General features: G+C 43.6%; 1 protein-coding gene across 9 annotated transcripts in view; it reads right to left on the bottom strand.

Annotated features, from left to right (window-relative positions):
• Positions 1-10355: 10355 nt before the first annotated feature.
• RNF144A (ring finger protein 144A) overlaps positions 10356-15504 on the bottom strand; it is a 112122-nt gene continuing 106973 nt past the window's right edge. For 8 of the 9 annotated variants that reach the window (XM_075923529.1, XM_075923531.1, XM_075923530.1 and 5 more), the window contains one exon: positions 10356-15281. In XM_075923529.1, the coding sequence (XP_075779644.1) occupies positions 15150-15281 (132 nt within the window). In that variant the 3' untranslated portion in view covers positions 10356-15149. The remainder of the gene's footprint in view (positions 15282-15504) is intronic. The other variant, XR_012902532.1, reaches the window with a different exon arrangement.

A 15504-nucleotide genomic window follows, 5' to 3' on the forward strand; every position in this document is an offset into this window, starting at 1 on the left:
AGGCCGTCGTGGTGGGGAATGACTGTAGTCACAGAATGGCATCCCTAAGTGTCATGAAGCACTCCAAGGGCAGGGTGGCTCTGCCCTTTGTTGTGTCCAAAAGAGCTCCCACAAACTCTATTGATTGAGTGGGAACTAGGATAGACTTGGCCTCGTTCAATACGAGGCCCAGCCTGAGGAACATCTCCCTTATGAGGGCTATATGGATGATCACCTGGGATGGGGACGAGCCTCTTAGGAGCCAATTGTCTAGGTACGGGTAAAATCGGACGTGCCACTTCTTCAGGAAAGAGGCCACACTGTCATACATTTTATGAAAACCCTGGGGGCCGAAGAAAGGCCAAATGGGAGGGCTGTAAACTGATAATGGTTGTAGCCCACCCTGAAGTGGAGGAAGCGCCTGTGCACAGGCGTGATGGAAATGTGAAAATAGGCATCTTTGAGATTGAGGGCAGCGTACCAGTCTCACATGTCTAGGGAAGGAATGATGGAGGCCAGAGTAACTATCTTGAACTTGGATTTACTATGAAGGTATTCAGATCCCTCAAATCCAAAAAAGGATGAAAGCCGCCCTTGGCCTTTGGGACCAGGAAATAGTGGGAGTAGAAACCCCATTCCCCTGCGGTCCCACGGGACTTCCTCTACCACCCTCAGGTCAAATAGTTTCTGAACTTCCACTCTAAAAAGATGTTTATGAGAGGAGTCCCTGAAAAGGGACGCAAAGAAGGGCAGGAGTGGAAAGGGATGAGGTATCACCTTCTTACTGTGTCTAAGACCCAACAGTCCATCGTGATGAGTGAGTAGGCATGGTAGAAAGGGAAAAGGCAATTGGTAAAGGGCCTCCGGTTTGAGATTGGTGCACTGTCCTCACTCACACCTTCAAAGATTCGGCCTAGGGCCCTGGGGCTTGCTGGAAGGGCCTGCCCCCCGGTCAGAGGAGGAGCAGAAGGGACATCTTCCATTCCTATTATTATTGTAGAGGCCTCTAAGCCTAGGGAAGTCTGACCTGTTCCCTTGCTGGAAAGATCAAGGTGGGGCCCTAGGGAGGGAACACATTTGTGAATGCCCAAGGACCCAAGGACCGAAGGTTTGCCCTAGAATCCTTTAGCCCATGAAGGCTGGTGTCAGTTTGCTCTGAGAACAAACCACAATCCTAGAAGGGCAGGTTCTGGACTTCCAGGGGAATGCCAAACACCTGTAACCATGCACACCCTACATAGGACAAGGCCCATTGCCATAGTATGGGCTGCCGTATCTGCTGAATCCAGGGCTGCCTGAAGTACAGCCTGGGACACTACTTTGCCTTCCTTGGACAAGACCCTGAACTCCTGCCTCAAATCTTGGGTCAGTGACTCCCCAAACTTGTCCATAGATGTTCACGAATTAAAGGCCTATCTACTCAGGAGGACTTGCTGGTTAGCAATCCTGAGTAGGAGACCCCCACAAGGAGTAAGTCTTGTGACCAAACAGGTCTGAGTTCTCAGCATTCCTGTTCTTAGGGGTAAGGACAGGTTGGCTCTGTCACTCACGGTGATTAGCGGCCTGTACCACTGTTGAACTGGGTGGCGGATAGGAGAACAGGTGCTCATGGACCACCTGAGGACAAAGTACCGGCGCTTTACCCTCTTATCCATGGGCAGGATAGACCCGGGCAGGGCCACATGAGACGGCACCTCGGTGTTAAGAACGTCAACCATAGGGTATGAGTCCTTGGAGGTCCGCTCGAGGTGAACCCCGAAGACTCTCCTAAAGGGCCCGGGAATCCATGGCCGGCGCTGACGAAAAAGCCAATCCCAGGGCTTTGTCAGGGGAGGACAATCCGTTCTCCCATACTGTCGAGTCCTCCATCTTATGGGGAGCTCCAACTCTTGAGAGGAGGCAGACTGCTCCAATGGCCCATGACCCCTGCCCTCTTCTGACTGGGGCTTGGGGACTCCCCCCATACCTGCCAAAACCTGCAGTGCTGAGGCACCGGGATGGCAGAAGGTGGGGCCTGGATCCCCAAATGTGCGGAGCCCACTGAAGATTGAACACTCCTCTGTGCCTGGTGATACGCCTAGGGATCCAGAACGGCCACTGGTCTGGATGATGCCACTGCAGAGGCCATATTTATGAGAAGCCTGAGACCTTGTCATGGCACTCACGATGCCGGGAGGGAGAACAGTGCTGAGACCTGCAGCGGCATCGGGATCTAGAAGGGCGATGAGACCTAGATCAGTGCTGGAATGGAGACTGGCACCAGGATCAGTGCCGGGAACATGAGAGGTGTCAAGAGCAGGAACGAGAGGTGGACACCCTCAATGATACTGACTCCACGTCGGACTATGACAAGTAGTCGGACTCCAACCATGGCTCAGCGGAGGTCGAGCCAGGGGAACAATGTCTCTCCGTGTGCCAAACCATGGAGGCTGGCTTGCCCCGGTGCCGCACCAGTGGAAGGGGCCTGAGGTGCTCTGGTTACCCTGACTGAGCTGCCAGGATGAGCGTGTTCGACACTGAGCTCTCGCTAGACTCCTGCAAGCGCAAAGCCACCAGTGCTGAGGGACCTGCCTATGCCAGCATTGACATGAAAGCCTGGGAATGCTGCCCTGCATGGGGTGCTGGTTCTGAGGGCGGTGTAGGCCTACCCAAATCCAGTGTCTATGACGAGGCCTGAGACCAGTTCCAATGCTCTGGAGGTCAGGGAGAGTCAGACATCAGCTCCCGCGCCGCCTCGAACATATTCGGAGTGGAAGGCCATCGGACCTGAACCAGCTCCTCCCCTGTACCACGGCTTATGGTTGCGCTTGACTGGCCGCACTCTGGCCCAGGAGCAGCAGACCTCATGGCCACTGCGGGCATGACAGGGTGCCCCAAATGGGGGCACACTTTGGGCACGACAGGGCGGGGACCTGCCCCTCTCCACTCTCCTTTTCTTGTTCTGCACCAGCAACTATGAGGAGTGTCGTGTTGTAGAATACCTCAACACCAACGAAGCCCCTGAGGAACTGGGAATCTCCCACACCGAAGGCGGTGCGCTGCAGGACTCCGGTGCTGAATCCAAAGATGGTGCTGGGTGAAGTGCTGACTCCATAAGGAGTATATTCAAGTGCGAGTCCCTCTCATGTGGAGTCCTGAGTTTAAAACTGTGGCAGATTCTGCAGTTAGCCAGGTCATGGGCCTTGCCCAAGCACTTTAAGCTCAAATTGTGCGGGTCAACACAGGGCATAGGCTTGGAACAGTCAGCGTAGGGCTTAAAATCATGATGCCCTGGCATGCCCCATGAGCTGGGTGGGAAGAGGACGCAACCCGAACAACTTATCTAACTATTTAACAGGGAAAGTAACTTGGACAAGAAACAAAAGGGTTTAACTCCTTAGACTGCTACAAATACAGCTGAGATCAGGCTTGCAGGCAAGCAAGAAGGGAGCTCCCACGACCTTCAGAGATGGAGCTCCCTTCACAGGCGGTAAGAAAGAACTGAAGGGGTGGAGGGCCAGCAGGGTGCATGTGAACCAATATAGTGGTGCCACTCCAGGTGGCTCTCCGGCTGGCCCGATGGGTACCACTAAGGGAAAACTCTCCAGCAATCCGTGCACATGGACTACGGAATAAGGACTGTTCCAATGCTGTAAAAGCATTAAAAATAAAATCTTCATAATAATTTCAGGGAACCCATGATATAGACAGATCATTTTGCTTGAATGAAACGTCTAAACTGATTGAATGTGGAGAATTGCCACATTCAGCCATGAAGAAAAGATGAAAGGAATTAAGTGGTCTATCATGCTGTGGACTTGACTTTTAAAATTTACAAAAGTCATGTCCCTGTTTTGCATGCAACAAAATCAGGTAAATACTGTGCAAGTAGCCCATTAGATGTATAAATGACCATTTGCACATATAATCATCCAGTTCCACTGCAAACCACTTTAACTGTATATATTATGTTTAACTAACTTTTATAAACATGAGAACGTTTTTCCTGACAGCAATGAGAAAGTCATAGAATACTAGGACTGGAAAGGACCTCAAGAGATCATCGAGTCCAGTCCACTACCCTCATGGCAGGACCAAATACTGTCTAGACCATCCCTGATAGACATTTATCTAACCTACTCTCAAATATCTCCAGAGATGGAGATTCCACAACCTCCCTGGGCAATTTATTCCAGGGTTTGACTACCCTGACAGTTAGGAACTTTTTCCTAATGTCCTACCTAAACCTCCCTTGCTGCAGTTTAAGCTTCTTGTTATATCTTCAGAGGCCAAGATGAACAAGATTTCTCCCTCCTCCTTAAGATACCCTTTTAGATATCCGAAAACTGACATCATGTCCCCCCTCAATCTTCTCTTCTCCAAACTAAACAAACCCAATTCCTTCAGCCTTCCCTCATAGGTCATGTTCTCTAGACCTTTAATCATTCTCGTTGCTCTTCTCTGGACCCTCTCCAATTTCTCCACATCTTTGTTGAAATGCGGTGCCCAGAACTGAACACAATACTCCAATTGAGGCCTAACCAGCACAGAGTAGAGCGGAAGAATGACTTCGTGTCTTGCTCACAACACACCCGTTAATGCATCCCAGAATCATGTTTGCTTTCTTTGCAACAGCATCACACTGACGACTTGTATTCAACTTGTGGTCCACTATAACCCCGAGATCCCTTTCTGCCGTACTCCTTCCCAGATCGTCGCTTCCCATTCTGTATGTATGAAACTGATTGTTCCTTCCTAAGTGGAGCACTTTGCATTTGTCTTTATATTAAACTTTATCCTATTTTACCTCAGACCATTTCTCCAATTTGTCCAGGTCATTTTGAATTATGACCCTATCCTCCAGATTAGTCACAACCCCTCCCAGCTTGGTATCATCTGCAAACTTAATAAGTGTACTTTCTATACCAATATCTAAATTGTTGATGAAGATATTGAACAGAGCCAGTCCCAAAACAGACCCCTGAGGAACCCCACTTGTTATGCCTTTCTGGCAGGATTGTGAACCATTAATAACTACTCTCTGAGTACAGTTATCCAGCCAGTTATACACCCACCTTATAGTATCCCCATCTAAGTTGTATTTACCTAGTTTATTGATAAGAATATCATGCGAGACCGTATCAAACTCCTTACTAAAGTCTAGGTATACCACATCCACCACTTCTCCCTTATCCACAAGACTCGTTATCCTATTAAAGAAAGCTATTTATTTCCCACAACTTCTGAAATAACCACATTTTGACTGGGAACATGTCACTTCAGGATAAAATACTGACAAAGTTTCTAGATACCATTAATAACTGCTCTTCGAGTAGCTAGTCTTAGAACCTAGCACAGGAAATGGCAAGTCTTGATTTATTCCTGAGTGTGACATTGGATCTGTCAAAGAAGTGACTATGTAATAGCCACCATATTTAAACTTAACATCCTTGAAGGGGAGAAAATACTAAAGAAACCAACCATGGTAGCATGTAACTTCAAACAAGGGATGTGCACAAAAACAAAGAAGCTTGTTAAATGGAAATTAAAAGGAACAACTACAAGAGTGAGATTCCTGCAAGCTGCATGGAAACTTTTTAAAAGCACTGAATAGAGGCTCAAGCTATCTATCCCCCCCCCCCCCCCCACACACACACACAAATTAAAAAAAAATAGATCTAAAAAAGTGTCACTGACTAAATAGAGTAAAAGAGATGTTTAAAGACAAAAAGAATATCATTTTACAATTGCAAGTGAAATCCTACATAGGAGCATCAACTCTGGCAAATCAAGTGTGTGAACATGTAACCGCAAGAATTTCAAGCAGTTACATGTTTACACAAATATCCAATAGTGTGGGTTCATGAAACAATGAAGGCATGAAAAACTGGAATTTAATGATTCATCTTTTCCTGGCTGGAGTTCAACAGTGCATTTTTTCACAGTCCTGTACTAGGCCCACTATCTCTGTAAATGATCTGGAGAGAGGAGTGAGCCATAAAGAAGCAAAATTTGCACATCAACCCTTATTTATTTTAGCCAGGACTAGAAAGAACTGAGGAATTTGAGACATCTAACCAAGCTATGCAAATGGTTAACACTCAGAAGTTGTTTGCTGTTAAGTAAAGCAAAATGTTGCATGTTGTTGAGAAAAAAAACTACTCATATCTTGCAATTCTAAATTAACTCAATGAAAGGATCTGGCCATTATTTTAGATAACACAATGAAGATCTATGCTCAGTGTCCTGCTGCAATATTTAAAAAAAATTGTAACATGCTTAAGGAATGGGATGGAAAAAACATTATGCCATTGTGTGAACAGGCTGTTTATAGTAGCTTCGCTAAGAATACATATAGTGCTTGCTATTAATTCCATATCAAATGATATTGCACAGTTAAATGGGGTTCAGAAAAGGACAACAAAAATGTATGACGAGATATTGAAAAGTAGTGGAATCGCTTAGTTAGACATGATAGAAGTATACTAAAATAATGGTATAGATTAGATGTGGTGGATTAGATGTCTTCTGTTTTATCTTACAACATGAGTAGGGGAACATTCTATGAAATTGAAAGTTAGCAAATTCAGAACTTGATATTCTTGTTAATGCTAAAAAATTTCGGAACTTTTATGCTTCCAGTAATCTCTGAAATGAAATGAGAACTTGCCTCTACATTAGGTCATCCCACAGCTATCTACTGTTGGATTCTTAAACCTGTCTCCTGAGCATCTGGTGCTAGCAACTATTGGAGGAGGGTGCTGGAAAAGATGAACTTCAGGTCTGATCATGTACGACAAATTGTGTATTTCTGAAGCATTCGTTGCCATGATTTCTTACATGGCATTTTCTATCACGACAAACATCAGACTTCCACTGTGAGAGGGGAAATTTCAGGAGCTGTTCCATGCCCAGCACAATGCCATTGGCTGGTTTCTGGACAGAAACCAGCCAATAGGAGCTGCTTATTTGAATAACAGGCGGCCAAGAAAACCCAACTCCCTCTCCCTCGGCTCAGTTATTCGCTGAAACACATGGCTAGGGAAATAGGCAGGTTGGGAAAAGTTTTTACTCTGCAGGTAGGCAGGCTGGTTTGGCTGCTAGCTGGTAAGTTTCCTGGCCACAGCCTGCCTCTGGCACCCCAGCCCCTCCCTGCCCTAGCCCTCTGCCCCTCACACTCAACATACCCAAATCCTCTGGCCCCCTCTTGCACCCATTCCCCCCTCCCAGATCTGGCACCCCAATCTCCTGTCCCAGATCACAATCCCCTTCTATTCTAGGTCACATCCCAAACCCCTGCACTCCAATCCCCTGCCCTAGGTTACAACTGCCTTCTTCACCCAAACTCCACCTCCAGACTTCAGTCTCCCTCCTGCACCCCAATGCCATACCCCAAGCTCCCCTCTGCACCCAACCTCCATCCCAGACCCTCCATCCATTAATATAATGGAAGAGTGTGGCCCTCGACCACTTTCCAAATTCTTGGAGTGGCCCCCCCGGGCTAGATGGACCATTAGTATGAGCCTGTATGGCCATTCTATATTATTACTTGGAACATACACAGACACTGAACAGACAGGAACTCAAATTATCCACTGTGGGAATGTAATGGATAGAGCTGACCTTGCTGCAACATGAATCTGTGGTGATTTCAATTATAGATATTCCAAACTGTTGCTTGGAACACCAAAATTAACCCATTTAAGGGATACTCCAACGGACTTAAATTGTATGAGTCTGAGCCAGTGATCAAGTGCTTTTCTAGTCTTTGTTCTGATGGAAGGCGCAGACAATACAATTAACTATTCAACAATCTATTTCAATTTTCTGAAGGTGTATTGATAATTATAAACCACTACTCTGAAGCATCACAGGAGACACATTCTTTTAAAATATCTATTGAAATTACAAATTAAACTTTTAATAAGGTTCAAAGTACAAAACACAACATTAAAAGGCATTCAACAGCTCTTTTATACATCACAGTGTTAGTGGCACAAAAAGTACTGACATTTCAAATACATAAACAGAACTTATTTTTTACACTGATCAAATACATCATCATTTGTACATTTGCATGTCTCCTTCATGCTTATCTCTATACAAGATTAAAATACATCCACGGTAAAATGAGCAAGAAAGGTTCAGTTTATGTAGCACGTACCTGTACCTAATGTTCCTGGAATTCTGTAAGAGATATAAAAATCAAGCAATAATAGAGATCACAGGGCTTTAAGCAAAACAGCATGCTTTACTTAGCAAAGAAGCACTGAGGCAGGGTTTTCTTGATATCTTTTGTGCCACTCTGTGTGATATCTTCCCTATTCCATCCATTTTTGTAAAGATTTGAGAATGCACATATATAGGAAATGTATGGCATTTGGCTTCAGAAAGCAAACTGTTATGAAGCTTCATACAAACTGTACAACATTAAAATAAAAAATGTTTTGTAATAAATATATGCATACCCTTAATAGAAAAGGGAGAACCTATGAAATATGCAAAACCCCCTTTTTTCTTTTCCAACCACATTTTAAAATCAAAGTAGATCATCCTCTTGGGTACGTCTACTCTACAGCGCTAATTCGAACTAACTCGTCTAGAACTAAAAACTAGTTCGAATTAGCGTTTTGCTAATTCGAACTAGCATGTCCACATTAAGTGGACCCTGAACCGGGCTTAAGGATGGCCGGAAGCAGTGCCGGCAGGGCATCAGAGGAGGACTTAGAGTGTGGAGATGCTGTCTCAGGCTAGCTGAGGGCTGTGCTTAAAGGGTCCCGACCCCCACCCCGGACAGACAGTTCTCAGGGGTGCCTTGCTTGCAAACCAGTCCTGGCTTGGAGTGCCCGGAGTACCCACACTGGGCACATCACAGCACTCGGCCATCAGCCCGGCTGCACTTGCCGCAGGCTGCCATCTGGGGAGAGGGAGCAATTGGGGGGCTGCAGGAGAGCTTCCACCCCCAGAAGCCCGCAGAGCCAGCCCAGTCCTCCCCATCGGGGGCTCGTGCCCCATTTCTCCCTCATCTCCTTCCACTTACCCTTCCCTAGCCCCTTTTCTTGATGTACAAAATAAAGGACAATTGTGTTCAAAAATGGAATCTGTCTTTATTGAACAAAACTGGGGGAGACTGGGAAAAGGAGGTGGGAGAGGGAAAGAGACAGGCTGGGAGAGGGGAGGGCAACTACAATGATCAGGGGTTGGGAACAGGTCCCATATGAAGAGAGGCTAAAGAGACTGGGACTTTTCAGATTAGAAAAGAGGAGACGGAGGGGGGACAGGATAGAGGTCTCTAAAAGCAGGAGTTGGGTGGAGAGGGTGCATACAGAAAAGTTCTTCATTAGTTCCCATAAAGAAGGACTAGAGGACACCAAAGGAAAGGAATGGGTAGCAGGCTTCAAACTAGAAACAGAAAGTTCTTCTTCACAAAGCAAAGAGTCAACCTGTGGAACTCCTTGCTGCAGGAGGCTGTGAAGGCTAGAACTAGAATAGACTTAAAAGGGACGTGAGATCAAGTCATGGAGCTTGGGTCCATGAAGTGCTATTAGCCAGGGGGTAGGAGTGGTGTCCCTGCCCAAGGTTTGTGGAAGGCTGGAGATGGATGGCACGAGACAAATGGCTTGGTCACTGTCTTCGGTCCATCTCCTTCAGGGTCCCTAGGGTTAGCCGCTGTCGGCAGACAGGCTACTGGGCTAGATGGACCTTTGGTCTGACCCAGGACGGCCATTGTAAGCTCAGGGCTCAGGGTCGGGGTCTCAGTGGACCCCCTTGATTTTCATGGAAACCTGCTCCTGGGTGGCCAGGCTGGCAGCTCTCCTGCCCTAGCTGGCCACTTTCCTGTGCCTAGTGCAGAGATCGTGGACGAGGTCCACGATGTCCGCACTAGCCCAGGCAGGTGCCCGCCTCTTGCGGTCCCGGGCAAGCTCCCGGGAGCCGCCAGCCTGGTCCCGGGAAGAGGGGGAGGGCTGGGGGGCATCGGGTGGGTGGCTCGAGCCGTGCCAGTTGCAGGGTCTGCTGGGTGGGTGCTGGCAGGCTTGCACCTGGCACGGGCACCGTAGCCAGCCCGTGCCCCTTTAAGGGGTCTGGGGCTGGGAGGGGGGCATAGAGTTTCCCTGGTGTTGGCCAGAGTGGCGACCAGGGAAACCTGGGGAGGGCTAGCCTCCCAGTAGTTCGAATTAAGGGGCTACACACCCCTTAATTCGAACTAGCTAGTTCGAACTAGGCTTAATCCTCGAACTAGGAAAACCTCATTTTACGAACTAAGCGCTCCGTTAGTTCAAATTAAGTTCGAACTAGTGGAGCGCTAGTGTAGCGCCTATGAAAGTTAGTTCGAACTAACGTCCGTTAGTTCGAAGTAACTCTGTAGTGTAGACATACCCCTTCTGATCTATGAATATTGTTTCCCTCTTCCTCTCGGAGAGAGAATATTTTAGGCATCATAATTTTAAATATTTTCTGGATGTCAGGTCATTAATTCTATTCTAAGAACTGGGCCATTCAATTCTTTTTGTGAGCCATTATAATTTTAAGATAAATATTTTAAGAAAGAATACAATTGAAAAAAACCCAGAACTTTGTACAATGCAATCTGAGGCTCCACAATGAAGGTAGTTAGAAACAGCTGAAATACTAACATAAAATAACAATGCTAAGTACTTAAATCACATCCTCCACCAGAGGATCTCAAAAAGCTTTAAAAAAATAATTGAGCCCCACAACAACCCTGTGAGGTAGGTGAGCATTGTTCCACCTATTTTACAGATGGATAAACTGAGACAAAAAATGGAAAAGCGACTTATACAAGGTCACTGACAGTTTTGCTACTGTTCAGTATCAACCGTACAGCTGCAGTGGAAAAAAAATACCAGCCAACCTGGAGTTCTGATTCTATTCCAGCTTGCTCTAACCACTAGAAACTCATCCTTCCTAACAGGACACGCAAACCATGTGCTCTGATAAATGTTGGTTTAACTAAGTTTAAGGCAATGCAAATGAAGTAGGATAGATATGAAATGCAACAGAAACCATGCAGTGAATCTCAATTTTCAGATCATGGTTTATAAATGATTATCTGAAATCTGTTACATTTTCCTTAGAAATTTAACAAAGGCTTGAGCATATTTAAATCCACTATTCTGGGGCAGCAATGTCAGAGTTTAAAACAATACATGTTTTATTTACAACATTATTTCAGAGTAGTAAATGCCAAGGCATCAACAGAATTTGTAAATCAGTGATTACTAAAGACATCCAGTCTTTGGAAACAAAACTGAAGTGGTAACATTTACAAATAAAATGTGAAGTTATACTATTCAGTATATCTGAAAGTGATTACAGTTCATTCTTGTATTATATTCCCTGAACCTCAAGAAAGTATATCAGCTGAGAAACTTGGAAATCTATGCAGTGAACCCAAGTATACAGAGATCCTATACAATTATGCATGTTGGGTATGATCAGATAAACTCAGGCATTTATGCCCGTCAATGATGATCATCAATTGAAATCTAACTCTTTAAAAATGTTTACATCTGTAACAAAGCATGGAATTTTTCCCCTTTAATTTTGATGTAAATGTACCACAATTTAGCGAATATACTCCACACCTAAATATAACCTGCACCCGGATATACCCTGCGGTTTTTTCTATTTCAGTAAAAAAAATCTTGTATATCCTGCACACGAGTATAACCTGTAGGGTATACAAGGCTTTTCTGTGCCAGGGGTATATTTGCTAATTTACGGTGCAGAGGGGGAGGGGGAAGGGAATTAGCCAGCCAACCACTCACCGCCCCAGTTCCTCCGCAGCTGCAGAAGGGCTGGGGGATCAGAAACCACCATCCTCTGGGCAGGGGAGCGCTCACCACCCGGTTCCTGCACAGCCACAAGAACCACCATCTTCTGGGCAGGGGAGTGCTCACTCTCCTCTCCCCCGTTCATGCACAGCTGCAGGAACCACCAGCCTCCGGTGAGTAAAAAAACCCAAACAAAAACAAAAAAAACCAGCTGGTGAATTAAAAAAAAAACCTATATACCCCTCTGGGGTGGAGGGGTGTGTGTGGGGTATGTAAAAACAAATATAACCCACGGGTTATATTCACTAAATTATGGTAGTGCTCTGTAAAAGCGTCAGCGACACATGTTGGGAGAGAAGTTTTCTATCAACGGCATCACAGATTCCCAACACTGCCTTATCACAGTGCTTTTACCCTGACCTAAAAAGGCTACTTCTAAGAATGAAAGGGTAGGTTTATCTTTACCTCAATACCTCAGATACTATAAAGGCGTCCTACTATACTAAGGCCCCTATGCAATTCCTCAGATTCTGTACTAAGGCCCCATGTAACAGAGAATTTTTATTCATTACACGGTTACTATTTTAATACTTTTTTTTACATCCCTAGTGCAGAACTGATAACCCAGGCAAATTGGGGTCTGTTTTGCCCCCGGAACAATTAGCTCTCTAATGCTACTACCACATCTGTCCTGTGCAGATCAGACTGAAGAAAAAGGGACAGAATTCAAGCCTCCCTACACTACCTTGGCAACATGCCTTAGATTTGGAAAAAGTAGTCATTCCTCCAATGGGACAAGCCTATTAATCTAACATCAAAATGATGATTCAGGACAGTATGAGTTAATACTTAACTTGAAATCAGGGTGCTTTCCTAATTCAGTCTTCTGCGACAAGGACACATCCTCTAGGAGCAGGACTGAGACTGTAACCTCAATTACACACTGAAACCAAGGTTGACCAATGGAGACGAGTTAAAATATGCCTACCCCATTAATAAACTCTTATATATCATTCAGCCATCCTTTGCTATTTCAGAATAGCTAAGGAAAAATTAAAAAAAAACAATTAATCTCAGGATTTCGTCATTAAAGTACTGAATTGTACAACTGTCATGCAAAATTAAGGATATAACATACAACTAATGTTGGGTTGGAACCAGACTGCCATCTTCAAACAAAAACAACTTCTGGATTTCATGCAAGCATTTTTCATTTAGCCAGTTTGAAATACTAATTTAAAAAAAAAAATCAAGAATATTGAGGTTGGACAAAGGAGAAAATTTTTGAGAAGTATTTATGTGATTTAGGAATCGATTTCCCATTTTCAAAAGTGTCTTACATTCTTAGGAGTTTAAAGATCACTGATAGTCAATGGGCTTTTGAAAATTTTACATTCTAATGTTTCTGTTCAAAGATTAAATATGCAGACTAAAACTTAACATAGAACAAACCCCGCCCCCCCCAAAAAAGTGGTTTTTTAAAATTTTTGTTTGTTTTTTTACTGTATCTGCTGTTCTGTTTTGTGGCCTGAATCCTGCTATGTCTTAGGTGGTGAGCTTCCACATATACACATCATTGCATCGCTTCCTATTTTATTGTATCTTTAGGTTTTCAAATACAGCTTAACTTCCATTTTAACGCTCTGCAGAATAGTGTGTTCTCCACTTGGGGTATGTCTAGACTACAGAGTTTTTTCGAAAAAAGTGGCCTTTTTTCGAAAAAACTTCACCTGCATCTAGACTGCCATTGTGTTCTTTTGAAATTAAAATCGAAAGAACACAGTGGTTTTTTTTGACAGCGGTAAACCTCATTTTCGAGGAAGAATGCCTTTTTTCGAAAGAGCTTTTTCAAAAAAAGGCATTCTTGAATGCAAGCAGGGTTTTTTCGGAAGAGAGCATCCCGATTGCCAGGATGCTCTCTTTAAAAAAAACGGATCACTTTTTGAAAGTTGCGTGGCTGTCTAGACGATCTCTCTCGAAAAAAATCTAGACATACCCTTGGACACAGACCTGTACCACATTTCATGATCACAGTCATAACAACATTAAATGTTTGTCAAATTATTTTGCTAGTTTTCCATTTACAAAGGGGTCTCGTTACCGTTTTCCACAAAATGTTGCAGAACAGTAACTTCTGCATATTAACAATATGTTGATTTGGGCATTTTACTACCCTGGAAACTTGCAACATTGTAAATTACACACAAAGAAGAAGTAATGTAATGTCAGAACAAAATCTAATCTTTATAGAGAAATTTGTTTTTTCTTCTCACAGTATGATTAGTAACAGCACACATGAATGATATGATATAAACTTTGAAAAATGGACTATATACTGTAACTATTAGATCTTTCACAAACACCCCAGATATTTTTATTATGGACTATGAAGTTTCGTTAAAACGAAACATTTGCTGAACTGACAATCTGCTGATAAGCAAAACAAATCCTGTAATTTTTTTCCCCAAATATATGCTTTTAAGACAAAAGTGAATTATCTTGAACTTCCAAATATTCAAAAGCACAGATATTTACACATTTGGTTTAATCAGGATTTTTTAATATATAAATAAAAAAGATTCAGATACCTGGATTAAAAGTTAAGTAGCCCTGTAAGTTTAGCAGACTCCTTAACAGCAAAAAATTAACCCTTCAGAAAAACCTCTGGTGATTCAATCATAAGCAATACCAATTAGATGTTTTTAAAAGAACCTTGATTAGGTAGCAAGTTTGTGACACCACTCAACCTTACACTGTTGATAGATTTTTTTTTAAATGTAGTTTTTGATCAAATAATCAACATGTAAGACTTCCTAAAATTCCTGGAAGGCAGAAATTCCAGCTGTATTCTCCCCAAAATTCAAGAAAGGCATATGATAGCTAATATGCACCTTAATGATTTCCATTATCCTTGGAAAAATAAGTACTAAAAAGGTTTTTTGCCACAGCAATATTAATAAAAACACAGTTGTAATAAACAGATATATTAAAGCCACATTTAAACAATAGGTGACTTAAACAGGAATATGAATAAGACACCTCATTTTGATGCAAACATATATGTGAAAAAGTTAGATTTGATTTATTTTTAGGTTGTTTTGCTGATGTAACAGCACAATTCCTAGTTCACCAAGACAGCCTTTATAAGGCAACATGAAAGAATATCTTCACCTCTTAATTTCAGATACTTATCTTGTTCCACAACATCCTCTAAACTTCTGACTTGCCTTCCACTACCTTACTTGACTACTGGTACTTGGTCTATGTAAATGTACTGACAACAGTTCGCGGAATCATGGCACTGTCATGGAAAAACAGAATGGGGGGAGTAAGGCTACAACATAAGTGCAAGAGGGAGACAAAATGTGTGAGAGATGAGTCCCATCTTCTCATGATCTAGGTAGGCAGAGGGTCATCATCTCCTTTATTACATTTGCATTTGCAGCAAAGGACAAATGGTGTAGCAAGTAAAAGGAAAGGTGAAGCCACTAACAACAGTAGACCAAATCCTGCAAAGATTCCCACCACCTGAAAAAAAAAAATGGAAAATGACATGTCAGTATGATAATTGGCACAGCAGGTTCAAATTCTACTCCAACACAAAGTCAATGCCCTAGGAGAGAAATCTTGGCCCTTCTGAAGTCCATGGCAAGGTGCCTATTGACTTCAAGAGAGCCAGGATTTCACCATAGTTGCACATCACAGAAGATTTGCGTGCTAAACATCTATCTATAGTTGGCAAGGTGATTGC

This window comes from Pelodiscus sinensis, chromosome 3, assembly GCF_049634645.1.
Source record: "Pelodiscus sinensis isolate JC-2024 chromosome 3, ASM4963464v1, whole genome shotgun sequence".
Taxonomy (NCBI): Eukaryota; Metazoa; Chordata; order Testudines; family Trionychidae; genus Pelodiscus; species Pelodiscus sinensis.